The sequence below is a fragment of the Polypterus senegalus genome, chromosome 9 (assembly GCF_016835505.1).
Source record: "Polypterus senegalus isolate Bchr_013 chromosome 9, ASM1683550v1, whole genome shotgun sequence".
Lineage (NCBI taxonomy): Eukaryota > Metazoa > Chordata > Cladistia > Polypteriformes > Polypteridae > Polypterus > Polypterus senegalus.
This window is the reverse complement of record NC_053162.1, coordinates 73,795,739-73,811,307: the sequence shown is the minus strand read 5'-3', so window position 1 is coordinate 73,811,307 and position 15,569 is coordinate 73,795,739. Positions and strand designations below refer to the sequence as shown.

The 15,569-nt window shown below is 35.9% G+C and overlaps 1 protein-coding gene across 4 annotated transcripts in view; it reads right to left on the bottom strand.

Annotated features, from left to right (window-relative positions):
• Positions 1-15,569, bottom strand: part of acsf3 (acyl-CoA synthetase family member 3) — a 222,066-nt gene that overhangs the window by 116,430 nt on the left and 90,067 nt on the right. For all 4 annotated transcript variants that reach the window (XM_039763282.1, XM_039763285.1, XM_039763281.1 and 1 more), the window contains 2 exons: positions 3,626-3,789; positions 1,006-1,151 (listed from right to left, as the gene is read on the bottom strand). In XM_039763282.1, coding sequence (XP_039619216.1) covers positions 1,006-1,151; positions 3,626-3,789 — 310 coding nt within the window. The remainder of the gene's footprint in view (positions 1-1,005; positions 1,152-3,625; positions 3,790-15,569) is intronic.

Below are 15,569 nucleotides of genomic sequence, written 5' to 3'. Positions count from 1 at the left end.
AATATTGTCTGCTCTAATGGACTCCTAAGGGAGCCGGTGCAGGACACAGATATAACTAACCTGCTGTTGGCTGTACAGAATTTGGAGGTTCTCCAACCCGTACAGTCTCTTTTTCAGGTCATCAGCTTGCTAAGGCAGCTGGTGGAGAGGCTGGAGAAGACAGCTAGTGTGTCCCTGCGGATAATACAGGAGTGTTTTGGAAAAATTGTCACGGGATTCTTCAGCCACATAGACGCAGCAGTACAGGTGAGTGGCTCCTGTACCATATATAAAAATGGACAACTGTTGGAATGTCCTCCTGATGTAAAACCTAAGGGAAGTTGAGTATCCAGGTGTCTGACAGTTGACCACAGTGTGATGACTGATCATGCAGTGGGGGACAGAAACAGCTGAGGCGTAAGAGAGGGGTTGGTTTGTATGTGCTGGCACCCAAAGCACCCTGCCCTAACTACCAGCAGCGGTCTCACACAAGTCAAGAGGGGTACAGACAGCATGGGGTCTCTTCTTGTCTTACAGAGAGGCTCAGACTGTCGCTGTACCCCACATTATAAGGAGGGCCTGGAAAAGGAAGGCTGGGTCTTCAAACACTGCAGCAATTGTAAATAAACGGGTGTGGTGTGGCAAAATCGGTCTCCTGCCTGTCTATGTCTGGGTTAGGGTGGCTATACGTGCCCTGGTGGCTTAACAGAGGATAACATCATATACAGTAAAGCCAATGGAGAAAACAGATGGTTTATGTCTTGTTCTGTGATTCCTTAAACATAAGTTTACAAAATGTGCCTGAGGTACAATTTTAAAATATAAAACTATATAATTTAATTGGCAGATTAGTATCTAAAAATGAAAGACATTAGTTGATTTGATCACTCTGATGTATGACATAAAACTAATTAATTTATAATTGTTTAAGATTCACTAAGAACAATATAAAAAACATACTAAATGTCATATAATAAGAATGATGCACAAATTAATATATTTGGAAAGTTAAGGCTGTTAGTTTACCTGGCAGTCGCATTCCGTGCAGCGGATTTGATAGAGCCATACCTATCTCTGTCATACCATATCTTTCCAGCAATACATGACCAGTGATTTGAGCCCATCTCTCCAGGACAGGCACAGGCAAAGCAGCTGAACCTGAGACCATAAGCCTTAAAAAGATATTAAGAACATTTTCAAAAAAATGTATTACATAAATGTATATTGTATGTATAATATAAATAAATATTGACACTTTGGGCACAATTTGGACAGTTTTCACTTAGGGGTGCACTCATTTTTGTTGCCGGCGGTTTAGACATTAATGGCTGTGTATTGAGTTATTTTGAGGGGACGGCAAATTTACACTGTTATACAAGCTGTACACTGACTACTTTACATTGTATCAAAGTGCCATATCTTCAGTGTTTTGCCATGAAAAGATATAATAAAATATTTACAAAAATATGAGGGGTGTACTCACTTTTGTGTGATACTGTGTGTATATATATATATATATATATATATATATATATATATATATATATATATATATATATATATATATATATATATATATATATATATATATATATTTTATGGCTGGGGATCACTTAAGAAAAAATAACTAATTGGGTAAATGTATGTAATCAAAACTGATTAATTGCATCTAACATTAAAACATGAGATTATAAAATACATAAATCATGAAGTAAATGCACACTGAATCAGAAATTTAATGTTGAATCAACACAAAAGAATACAAAATATGGTATAATTTAAGCTTAAAAAAATGACATTAAAATCTGGACTTTTAAAAAAAATACTACTTGAGGAAGTACACCGTGAATATGAATGCCTTCCTAAAAGGTAAGTTGAAAAGAATGCAATAAGAAAACAAGGTAAATGTATTAATTATCAGACAGACACAGCATATGAGAGACACACGTGTCAAAGTAAATATTAAACAATGGAAATGACCGTTGACTTTGACTGCACTGCTAAAGACTGATTTAACTGAATTAAAAAGCATCTCTTAAATGGGCATATATTAAAACTTGTATTAAAACTCTGTAAATACTCTGCTCAATTGTTGCGCTGTGGAATTAACAGTGTAGTGCCCCTGGGTCCTGACCTGTGAGAGACATGCTCCTCAGGTGGTCGAGACCTACCTGAAGAGAATGGGACTAACTGGGGAAGCCAACAAAAAAGTAGCTCCGTGATCGTCGTTTTGCAGACACTGCACTTAGACAGCACTTTAGCAGACATGAATGTGTTTTGCAGAGCCAAGGGTTACTGGTCATACAAGTTGCCTCTAACCCAAGGTCAGTGGTGCAAGGCAGAGAGAGGATTGCCTGTATGAGTGGGCAAAGGGACAAAGCAGCTGGAAAATGCATCCAAAGTGCTCACTAAATGCTGTTTCTGTGAATGGCAATCTCCAAGCTGCCTCATTTTTTTTGGTGTGAATGATGGACTCATGCCTTGGGATTTTTTGGGTTACAAAAAGCATGCATCAACAGAAAAAACAGTTGGAAAACACTGCTCTGCCTAAACCTTTGTTCCTTGCATGCTAAAAAGATCAGCTGCTATCATGCTTAAACCGACACTGGGCATTATTTGGATGGTTATGTTGCGTATTTGGAAAAATTAGCGAAGATACTGCAAACTTGAACATGGATCGGGGTAATCATTACACTTCTATTTCATATAATGTTGTCATTATATTAGGGCATTCAGTACAGCAAGCTGGGTGGCAGACTAGCAAGTTAAATGCAGAGGTACAAGAGACTTATTTTAGTTTAAGTGCCCCTGAAAGATAACTTATTTAGCACTTAAGTGATATGACTTTGATTCAATATTCTTACAGAAATATGAAATGAAGAATAAAAAAAAAAAAAAAGCTAATGTTTACCTTCGCAACTTTTCTCTAGCATTGCACCAGGACTACCATAAACTCCCTCTCCCCACCCCACTTCCTTCCACTCCCCTGCACCTATGTCAGTATGTACAGTATAAATCAAGTAAACAAACACCAGTGCTACATATTGACACATGGCATATTATTTTAAACCACATAATATGTAATGCTAAACCTTTAAATGAAAATTTTATTTTAGTAGGTAGCTGAATATAAATATGGTATTGAATGTCTATGTAATTCTTTAGGTACACACTTAATTTATTTGTATTATTTTTCATAATGTTAAAAAAAAATACATGAAAATGGCACCCTGATCAAAGCACTGCCGGAGGCATTTGCCTCGTTGCAGGCCCTGGATACAACAATATTTTTAACGCAATAATCAAGCCACATTAATTGCAAAAATTATCATGTTAGCTTTCCCAGGTCAGATACACTGTATGAGATAGATATATATATATATATATATATATATATATATATATATATATATACACAATAACACTGTTTACATCACTGAAAGGATTTAGAAACTTAAAGCTAGCTAAATGACCAAGGATTCCTTAGATTAGTTCTATACTCCATTGCTTGATAACTCATTAAGTTTTACAGTACAGTAAAGTAATTCAGCTTGCCAATGGGCATTTCAGGATAAAAATATTTCTTAACCAAATGGATGAACAATCCAGGAAAAGGTAATAACTGAAATTTTCTATAAAATAGTACCTGATTTTCTCTTTGCAGACTGCTCGCACAAAGTCCTGTACATGAGGCTGTTTAAAGTGGCAATCATAGTATTCAGTTAGCTTTGCATAGATTGTGGGCACAGCCATAAATACATTGACTCTAGGTACTTCTGAGGAGCCACAGCTTATGAGGTGTTCCCACACCTAGGAAAAGGATACAGAAAACAGTGTTTGAAAACAAATCAACAAAACAAAGTTTCCTTAAAATCACACTATTTGTAACAATATAGTCTGAATAGTGTGACTGAAATTTATATGTTTGGTAGTATGTTGTTTTGTATGTAGATTGGTCCTAGACTATAAGATACAAGACTGATAATTCATTCTACAACATAGGAAACCAGAGAAGGCAATTTTAGTGGTTAGTTATCAAATGTAAGAAGTTCACGATTTTAAAAAATCTGGAAAAAAAAAATCTATATTAATACGAACAATTTGGTTTTCCTGGTGCTCAGTTCTTGAGGTTTCTTTCATTCCAAAGAAGTTAAAGCAACATTAACAAATATTGTGCATGTGCAATATCAGAAACGTTGTCAGATCTATACAGAGAAAAATCCAGATTTCGAATTAGCTGCCTACAATATTTTACAAGTAAACAACATTACCAGGAAAACATATGCTTCCTTTCAATAACACAAAACATGAGTAAGAAATACTTAAATTTAGGCATAAAATTGAATAAAGTGCCAGAATCACTTGATAATGCACTCCACAACTGACAGTACAGTATAGAGTCAGACTTTATTATTTCAGTAAAATTTTTTATTTATTTGGTACAATATCAGTTATGAACAGCACATACTTAACAAGTCAATAACAAATGACAGTGTATAATGGAAAGAATTTGTTGCAAGTCCCACTAGTACAGAAACACACAGAGATAACAGAATACAAGGTAGAACTCCGCAAATTACTGGAATTACAATTAAATATATATATATATATATATATATATGTAACTATTATTATGATAATTATTCTATTAAAAATAGATAAATAAATAAATATTGCATATAAACACACACAACGATAACCCACATTGCTACAACAAAAAGACTGATGCTTGCTTGTGCTTACATAATGGAATTTTGGTTACATGTCAAGCAGACTGTTACACGCTTGTTAGCAGTTTAATGTCCTAGGCTTAGAAACTTTTTTTTGAGAGTCAGGTGGAATGTCATTGAATGCTACAATATTGATTGGTGGAAGGTAGCAGGGAAGCATTTTGTTACTAGTGTGCGTAGGATCTGTCACAACAAAAAAGCTAATTTCCTTCATGTGTCTCTTGTCACAAATATCCACTATGGATGGGAGTGAGGCTAAAGTGATGAACTTGGCCATTTTAACCATCTTTTACACCATCTAGCTGTCTGCCATATTGCAGTTGCCATTCCAGTCTGTTTTCCAACAGGGCAATATGCTCTTTGCTATCCATCTATAGAAGTCAGTGAGCATCTGGTGAAATGGACAGATCTAGTCTACACAATCAGTTAACAAAATCAGTAAAAGTCAACTTGGCTTCAAAAATTTTAACTCTTAAATGCAATTAAATTTATGCTGTTACTGGCACTCACATTTAATTACACAGTAATTTAATCTCCTGATGACATTTTATGGTTATTTTAGGAAAATAAACTAGCATTGTAACTTCCGAGTATTTCAGCAACAACCATGATGAATTCACATTATGTCCTCTGTTCTGGCAAATGCATACAAAATATATTTAACCTTTGTAAAGGCTTATTGTGGTACCACTATGGATAAGTGGCTGCTGCTACTTCAAGAAGAAAGAAGTATTTTTCATTCTGAGATTATGGCCTTATTGTGGTTTGGTATAGTCCCAAAACCTTAAGACATAACATTGTAGGCCTGTCTAGACTAACAGATATTAACAACCATTTTTCTGATCATTTCAGGAATTTTCTTTTTGTCATGGCATTAAGTGCTTTTTGAAACTTGTGCTGGCAACTTCACTTTAATTGAAAGGGTCAAAATAAGCAAGGTTTATGTTAAGCAGGGCTGGCTGTAATCAAACTTATGTATATTCTATCAGATGACTGTAATTTTTTTCTTTAATTGGGTATGTTTAATTAGGAGGCAGTTACTTTTCCACACAGTATCAGTTAGCATTGAATAACTGTATGTTATTCTCTGTGTTCAATCAGGCTCCTTTTACTTAATATTACATTTTGAAGAGACATTAAGTGTCAGAAATTTGCAATAAATGAGGCAATCAAGATGGGTGCAAATATTTTTCAAGACCCCGTGAGGCAAAATGTGAATTTGCAACCTAAAAAATGAACTTGCAGCCTAAACTATAAATACACACATTTATCAAAATATTTAGGAAAAATTAGAAATTAAGAACATGTGCATATGTATACTATAACTATAAACTGATTACAAATATGAAAAAAATCAGACAAATATTACTTCTATTAAATAATATTATTTATTTTTTCTGAAACCACTTATTCCAAATAAGGGCCACAGGAGGTATTCAGCCCTCCCCAACACCACTGGTTGCAAGAATGGCATCAACAATGGATACAGCACAATCACTAAAACAGCTACACTCATACTGAATTATGTTAGGGTCTAGAATTGAATAAACCAATGGTTATTCGGTCAGATGTTGGGTTGAGCTCAACCTACCACTTAATACTAACTTACTAACTTAATTTTAAACATGTTACACTAATCATTTACAGTATTACACTCCTCTGTAAGACAATAATGTGAAATCAAATTTGCTTATTTAATACTTGCGTTACAATTAATCATATTAAAAAAAGATATACAGCAAGTGACACTTAACCGCTTGACTCAAGTGTTTCAATCATTAAGGTGATATCTCAATATACTGAAAGAAAAACATAAATTTCTAAACTTTTTGTGCAGAATTAAACTGAAACGTAGATATTAAAAATATCCTTCCTACTAAAGTTACGGTACATGGTTGTTCTCTCTTTAATTGTCCATGCATCAAGGTTTTGTACTCAATTTCTTGACAGTCCAGTTTTTTTTTTTTACATTTTCCTCAAAATAATCAAAAATATAATCAAAATATGTTTAAGAGACTGTTTGAAGAGAAAAAAAGTCATATATAAAGTAAAAAGCTACAAATTATATTTTAAGGTGTGTTGTATTAGAATATAAAGGAAATTAGTTGTTTTTTAATGTTGAATACAGTTTTTTAATAGACTGATAGTCAATCTGCTCGTCCATGTATTTCCCTATTCTGTTTTAAAAGATTTCAATGCTAAATTATTTTTTCTGAGGACTGTAACCTTAAAACTTCAAATATTCATTTTTAAAATACAGAAAAAAGACCCACATAAAACAAAAATATTGCACATTAAAATATTCACCACCACAAAATATTCAGATTTTCTACATTTATGCTATAAAATTTCTTCTTCCAAAACAACATACATTTACAAAATTGCCAGGTGAAAAAAAGGAATTAAATGTTACTATGAAAAAAGGACACAGAGTTTTAGTCTGTCAAAAGGTATAAGAAGTTGGAAAGAGAAGCATAAAAAAATAATATAAAAGCCAACACTCAGGTCAGTCTCAAGTCAGTTCATCTTTCCATTCATCTTTGATTTTTCTTTTTTTCTGACAAATGTATTTTCTAAGTGTTCTTGACATTCCATAAGCCCACCCCCAACAGTACAGCTCAATGCACAGGGCTCAGACACAGTAGGAGAGAAGCGTGAATTAATTGAAGGTGAACGACAGATTCTCCTTCCTTCTTTCCCCCTGGGAAACACAAATTTCTCTTTTATCCTCCCTCCCTCTTATTCATTTTTGCTTCACTGGCTTCAACACTCTTTCTTATTTCTCTCTCACTGTAACACCCTGTTCATTCCAGTTGTGATAATATTTTTCATTTCTGCACTATTAACATGTACCACCTTTTCACAAAGTATTACAGGATTTTGCATCCAAACCTAAAAAATGGATTGTTGAGGGAGTAGATGAATATTTAAAATATATTCTTATAAGTAAAATGTTGTAGAAGTTCCGATATCAAATTTCTCACATAACTTAAAATATCTTAACTCTAAATATCATATAATAAAATAAAATAATAGAATTAAAAACATAAGTTAAATATATTCATATAATTCGTGACAAATGCTCCCACAAATATATTTTGTTTTTGGTTTTTTTGGTTTACTGCTTTGGTTTTGTTGGACAGCCTAATATCTCCTAGACAATACAGGCACAATAGTAAGTCTGTCTGTTTCGATCATGTTGTGCATTTAGGAACCTCTGTTCACTACACATATGCCATCCCTTATGTCCCTCTTTCTTTGTGTATCTTGCTGCCTTTGCTCATCAGACATTCTAGCCATTACGTTCCTCTTTCTGTGTGCTTCTTGTTGCTTTTGTTCATTGGGCGTTACAGCCCTCTTGTGTACACCGAATGACATTACCCCTGAGCAAGAATGTCAAAAGTATTGCTGTTTTATATAAGTTGATGTTACCACTTAAATATATCATGATGGCAGAGTTACAGTATGTTAAGTGGTATTCATTGAAAGAAGCATCTGTTGGTGAACAGGAATACAGGTAGTCGCCAGGTTACGGACACCCGACCTACAACATACGAACGGGGCCGCAGCTGTGACGCATACACCTCAGTAACTGCCGCTCCGTCATCTTTGGCTCGGGGACACTGCAAGCGGTGGCTGGACGGAGGCTGGAGGGGGTCGATTTCGCTGCTTGTGCAGTATAATGTCTGTCGGGCGGCTCCCGGCGGCAAGCAGTTTCACTGCCCACCCCCTGCTGCAAGTGGTGACCCTGTTGTGGCTGAACGGAGGCCATTGAGGGTGAACAAGGAGGTGGTGGTTAGCATTGTAGTGTGCCTCAGATGGCTGTGTGTTAAATCGGGATGGTGGTGCGGCGGGACACTGCAGGCAGCATACTGTAGTGGAGGTGACTGTGACGTGGGCTGGTGATGAACCGCCTCGCTGACCCCATTCATTCTCAATAGCAAGCCAGCTTGTACTGTTACGCACATAGCAGGAAGTTGTCTCTTGTCAATACAGGGTGGTCCAGATCTAATTCTGCAGATCCAAATCGTCTGGATGACTTTGATTTATGCAGGGACGATTCCAGTTTTGCAAGAAGACGATTCTTCGTGTAGTCAGTTTGCACACTTCTCAATGGTCCAGGATTTTCTATGTAATAAACTGAGTAAATTATAGCGTAATGAAAATTGCATAATTAGATCTGGCTCACCCTATACATCAGATGTGTTGACGACTCGTGCCTAATCTGCTGTGATAACGTGTACAGTGCTGTACAGAAGAGCTCACCTTAACCTTTTTTTTTTTATTAATTTTATTACAACCCATACATAGCAATCAAGTTTTTACAAAAAAAAAAGAATTATGTTAAGAACAGATCGATCCCCACCCCTGAGAGAGAGAGCAAGCCAAACGGTGTAAAATTTAAGCTTGTAAACATACCTAAATTAATAAATTCTCTGTGCTTTATATTTTAAAATATTACTGATTAGATCCTGCCATGTTTTGAAAAAAGTCTGTACAGATCCTCTAACTGAGTATTTGATTTTTCCAATTTCAAATAGTATAAAACATCAGTTTCCCACTGACTTAAAAGAGGAGAGTTTGGGTTCTTACAGTTTATCAGAATAAGTCTGCGTGCCAACAGTGTAGTGAATGCAATCACAATTTGTTTGTCCTTCTCCACTTTAAGCCCCTCTGGAAGAACCCCAAACACAGCTGTTAATGGGTTAGGAGGGACTGTAAGTCCAAGGCTGTCTGAGAGGTAATTAAAACTTTTTGTCCAGAATAATGTTAATTTGGTGCAGGCCCAGAACATGTGACCCAGTGAGGCTGGGGCTTGGTTGCAACGTTCGCAGGTTGGATCATGCCCTGGAAACATTTTGGAGAGTTTTAGTCGAGACAGATGTGCTCGATATATAATTTTGAGTTGTATAATTGTATGCTTTGCGCATATGGAGCTCGAGTGAATTCTCTGCATTGCTACTTTCCACTCCTTTTCTGATATATTAATTGAGAGGTCTTTTTCCCAGTGTCCTCTTGGATCTTTGAAAGGAAGGGATTGTAAAATGATTTTATATATTTTAGAGATGAAGTCTAATTCCTTAAAATTGAGCAATATTTTTTCCAGTGTGGATGAGGGTGCAAGATGAGGAAAATCTGGAAGGTTCTGTTTAACAAAGTTCCTGATTTGAAAATAGTGAAAGAAATGTGTAGCTGGAATGTTAAATTTGGAATGTAATTGTTCATAGGATGCAAAGACGTTGTCTATATAAAGATCTCTAAGCAAGTTAATTCCTAATTTTTTCCAGATATTAAAAACTGCATATGTTTGTGAAGGTTGAAAGAGGTGGTTCTCTTGCAGGGGTGCCACAGATAGAAACTTCTCCGTCTTAAAATGCTTTCTACATTGGTTCCAGATTCTAAGTGAGTGGAGCACAATTGGGTTATTAGTGTATTGCCGATAACGTGTGTTTATTGGAGCGCAGAGCAGGGAATACAAAGTAGTACTGCAGGATTTTACTTCTATTGCGGCCCATGCCTGTGTATGTTCTTATATTTGTGTCCAGGTTCTTATCGCCTGTATATTTGCCGCCCAGTAATAAAACTGGAAGTTAGGTAGAGCCATGCCGCCTTCTGCCTTTTGTCTTTGTAAGGTCGCTCTTTTGATGCGTGGATGTTTTGAATTCCAAATAATGAGGTTATTGTTGAATTTAATTGCTTAAAGGATGATTTATTAATGTATATTGGGATGTTTTGAAATAAAAAAGGAGCTTAGGAAGAATATTTATCTTAACAGTGTTAATTCTTCCAGCTAGTGTGAGATGAAGGGTTGACCATCTATGCAAGTCTTGTTTAATTTTTTCCATGCAGACGACAAAATTTTGTTGTCATCTTAACCTTTTGTCTTCACCTTTCAAGAATGTCTCTGAAACACAAATCCATCACTATTGAAAATAAAGTAAAATAATAAAAAGGTCAGAAAGAGGTGAAACTCCACATTCATTGGCAGAGCACTTGGTTACAGTCGGTCAACAATAATATTTATTAAAGTAATGTACCTGTTCCGACTTACATACAAATTCAACTTAAGTACAAACCTACAGTCCCTATCTCGTACGTAACGTGGGGACTGCCTATACAGGTATTTTGAGGACTTGTTGCATAAACTGAAAAATGTAACGTTTTACTTAGGAAATGTAAGTGCCTGCATTGTGTAGTTTACAAGTGTATACAGTATGATGTCAGGTATGTTGTACTTTACTTTTTTAGTTACAGCTACTACTCTTTTATATTAATGATCAGCCTACAACTTGGATGCAAATAAATGAGAAAGTCATACAAAAAGGTATCACCAACAAGATAATACCAACCTTTAACTTATTCAAATAAACTTTTGTGACCATATCATCACTAATCACATAGGCCAAAGACCAACAAAGAAAGTCGTTAAATTCTTATTTTATCTAAAAATACTAACAACCAGAACACAACGTATATTCAGAGATTTCTCAAAATCAAGTTAAGTAAATAACACCTTAATTTTATATTAATGCTTTTAATATACAAATGTCCATGCTAAAATATCAACAAAACAATAAAACTACTCTCCAAACAACAGTAACAAAGTGTAGGGCAACTTCGTTCACTTGGAACATGCACTAATAACTTTTGAAATTAAAGAGTGGAAAAGCAATATCTTGGCGAGAACATGAAGGACCAAGCATCTCTTGTTTTACTACAGTTACACTCCACCTGATTTTTAAAAAGTGCAGTGGTTAGTACTGGTATCTCACATCTCCAGACAAAAGCAGGAATTAATCACAGAAAAAAAAAAAATGTGACACTTGCTTACAGAGTTAAATTATTTTCACTGTAAATCTTGTCTTTATTCTCTTTAATACTTCAATATATGCAGGTTATATATTAAATCACAGATACAGTATGTATATACTTATCAAATGGACATATTTTTGCCTTTTATGCTTGTTCTAAGATAATATTTTAAAAGAAACACTGCATTTCAAACAATTAAGAACAGAAAGAACAGATCAGCCAATCTACCACAACTCTTTCATTGTCTTGGAAACCAGTTTAGACAGTCAGTTTCTTTTTCAAAACATGTCCAGTACATGCAAATTTTTGATGCATTACTTAGCTGACAAAGCTGATGGCTCTGCTATTTTAAAATGTCATAAAATATAAAAAAAACAAAACAAAAAAAAAACAAAAAATTCAACATAAACTAAACAAATGCAAACACTCACAAAAAAACAACACTTTGAAAGCTCATCTTTATTTACCCTCTGTGCTTTGATGCATCTATCAAACCACTCATGCGGTTCCCAGAGGAGCCACTTACAGCAGACGGAAAAGGTAATTCATGCCCTTCAAAGTGGCAGCTTCATCTATCGAGACCTTGAAACAAGACCTGCATGTCTCTGTTGCGTCACAACAGGTTTAAGATTTTAGCTCTTCAGGGATTCACTCTTTTTTGGTTTGTTACTTATAAGTACAGTAAGAAGTTGGGTTAGAAATATACTCATAACATGTGATGATCTCCTGCAAGTGTGCCGTATATACAGAGAATAAAAGAATAAGGTTTAGAGGGCATTTTACAGGTTACTAGAAAGTTAAAGTGTAACTGATTGCTATAGAACAACTTTTAATACTTAAACATTAAAGTAATAGATATGAAATGAAGCTAATAATGTTTTTTTCTAGAATTTAAACAGTGTTTTATTTTAATACATTATTTCATGTTATAGGGAGAAATAACAGTGCAAAGATCTGTACTGCTGTCTTACTGATCCATATTTTTGAAGTCAAATTCCAGCCTAACCACTGTATATGTGGAATGCTGTAAATTATCCCTGTGCCATATGCTTTTTGCCAGATACTATGATCTCCTCCATCTTTAAAGATGTGATTAGGTTAATTAGCAACTCTTAAAGGACACTGTGTATGATAATGCGACTAGCATTAGATTATGCATCAAGCTGTCAGAACAAAAGCTGAATGTACTAAAATGTTTGCCAGTCTGGGAAAACTATTAGGAAATATGGTTTTTCAGTGACATTCAAAAAAGAAAAGTTCTCGAATACACTAATAAAAGTGACAAATGTAAGGTTAGTAAGAAAAATAAAAAGCAAGAGAAGAATTAGTAGAAATGTATGCAAGCCAAAACTGAAAAAATTAAGTGATTTTTCTAAATAAAACAAATGTAAAGCAGAACAGTCACATCTTTTTTATTGCTTTTATTAAAAGCAAGCAACATTCCATACAATCAAATTAAATTTAAAAAGACTAAATTCAATTCAACCCCCACCCAAGTGAAAGAGAAGGAAGGCCAACAGCCAGAGAAAAACTTTAACAGTAGAAAAGAGGGAAGAGAATCCTTTTCCCCAATATAAATGCTTATTATAAAATGTTATTGATTAGATCCTGCAAGGTTTTAAAAAGTTTTGAACAGATCCTCTAAGTGAGAATTAGATTTTTCCAACTTCAAATAGTATATAACATCAGTTGCCCACTAACTTAAAAGAGGTGGGCTAGGATTCTTCCATTTGAACAAGAAAAGTCTATATGCTAGTAGTGAAGTAATGGCAATTACAGTTTGTTTTTTCCTTCTCCACTTTAAGCTTATCTTGGAGAACTCCAAACAGAGCTGTTAATGGATTAGGAGGGATTGTGACACCAAAGCTCTCGGATAGGCAATTAAAGGGTGCATGCCTAAAACATGTGGCCCAATGAGGCTGGAGCTTGACTGCAACATTTGCAGTTTGTATCTTGCATTTTGGACAATTTTAATTTAGATTATGCACAATGAAAGATTTTAAGTTGAATAATTGTATGCTTTGTGCATATGTAGCTAGAGTGAATTCCGTGCGTGGTTGCCTTCCACTCCTTCTGTGAAATGTTGTGTAAAAGATAATTTTTCCTCTGTACTCTGGGATCTTTGAAAGGAAGGGACTGTGAAATGTTTTTATTATAGAAATGCTGTGAGTCTTCAAGACTGGTCAGGTCAGGAAGGTCAAAAAATAAGGCATATTTTGCATAGCAAAGTTTCTAATTTGGAGGTAGTGGAAAAACTGTGTTGATGGGAAGCAAAATTTGGACTGTAACTGCTCGTAGGATGCAAAGACATCTCTCTATTATAAAAAAAATCTTTGGGAGGGAGAGAAGGGAGATGAGATGTGACCTTCTCGGAAGACAATTTGAAGTCCCGCGAGAGACACTTTAAGTTGCTTCCAGCTCTTAAAAAAACAACAAGCAAAACACGCAGCTTGCCAGCAGCAGAAAGCCAGCAGATGATCCGACCGCTTCTCCTTGCGTGCGTTCAGCCACCTTAATCCCCACCCCCCCTTTACAATTCGAGCGGCAGAGACGCAAAAGGCGCTTTTCCACTGCATAGTACGGCACAGCACGGTTCAGTACAGCTCACCTTGGTTCGGCTCAGTTTGCGTTTCGACTGCAGTTTAGTACCGCTTTAGAGTGGGTGGGATTATTCACGTGTCGTTATAGTTGCGCCGCCTCTACTGCCGTGACATCGTGGAACTTTTACAACAACACGCAGACAATGACAACACTTTAGCTCGACGACGCGCAAAGGTAAGCATCTATAAAAAGCACGTCACTAGCTAACTTTTATCACTGTTGCAAAGCATAAAATGAACTTAACTGCCAGTGTAACATTAAAATGCTGATTCTGTATATTACAGATCTTCCACATTTTGCAAAAAGTCGCCGCAACAGACCATCTGTTTGGACATTTAACCGTGCTTCAGAGTGGTGGGATGTGATTGTTCCCGGTTTTACAAACACTCAGTGGCTGGAGAACTTTCGAATGTCTGAAGAAACATTCATCCACTTATGCAACAAACTGCGTCCAGCGATGGAGAGACGGGACACAAACTTCCGCGTGTGTGTACCTTTAAAGAAAAGAATAGCCAGTGACGCAGTAATGACGATTTTCTCCGGCCAATCAGTGACCAGCAGAGTTTACACATCACGTTTTGGTAACGGTTCGGCGTGCTTGGAACCTCGGCTGAGGTGGTACTAAAAAAAGGACCAGGTACCAGGTACTGTTCCCAGTGGAAAACGCCCCAAAAGTGAGCTGAGCTGAACTGAACCGTGTCGTGCCGTACTATGCAGTGGAAAAGCGCCAAAAGTGGCAAAAGGACAGCTGCTGTACAGACTTTGATTGGGCAGCGAGACAAGCGGAACAGGCAGCTCGCCAGCAGCAGAAAGACAGCAGATAAAGGATAAGTATTGTTTTTACAAAAGTTTTAAAGTAAAAGTGAAAATAATGCATATGTAACAATTCCCATGAAAATAACAATCCCTTTAAATTGTATATCCAGTAAACCAAACCCGGGGGTGGGCAAGCGAAGTGAGCAGGGGGCAGAGCCCCCTAGTTATCTATATACAGATCTCTAAATGATTTAATCCTGTATGTTTTCCAAACATTAAAAAATGCTTTTATTTATTTATTTATAAAGCACTTTAAAAACAACATCAAGGCTGACCAAAGTGCTGTACAATAAAAACCCAACATATCAGAGACACACAAAACCAAAGGGTAAATGAAACAGATACACAAACACATAAGAACTGAGGAGATTCTGAATAAAAAAAATATACAACATATCATACTGAGTTAAAAGCCAGAGAGTAAAAATGTGTGTTTTTAAAAAGGATTTAAAGGCAGCTATTGAAGGAGCCTGCTTAACGTGCAACGGCAAATCGTTCCAGAGTTTTGGGGCTGCAACTGAAAAAGCTCGATCACCTCGGAGTTGGCTGCTGACCTGACAGAGCGAGACGGTACATAAGAGTGCAGCGGTTCCAACAAATAAAGAGGCGCACAATCATTAAAGGATTTAA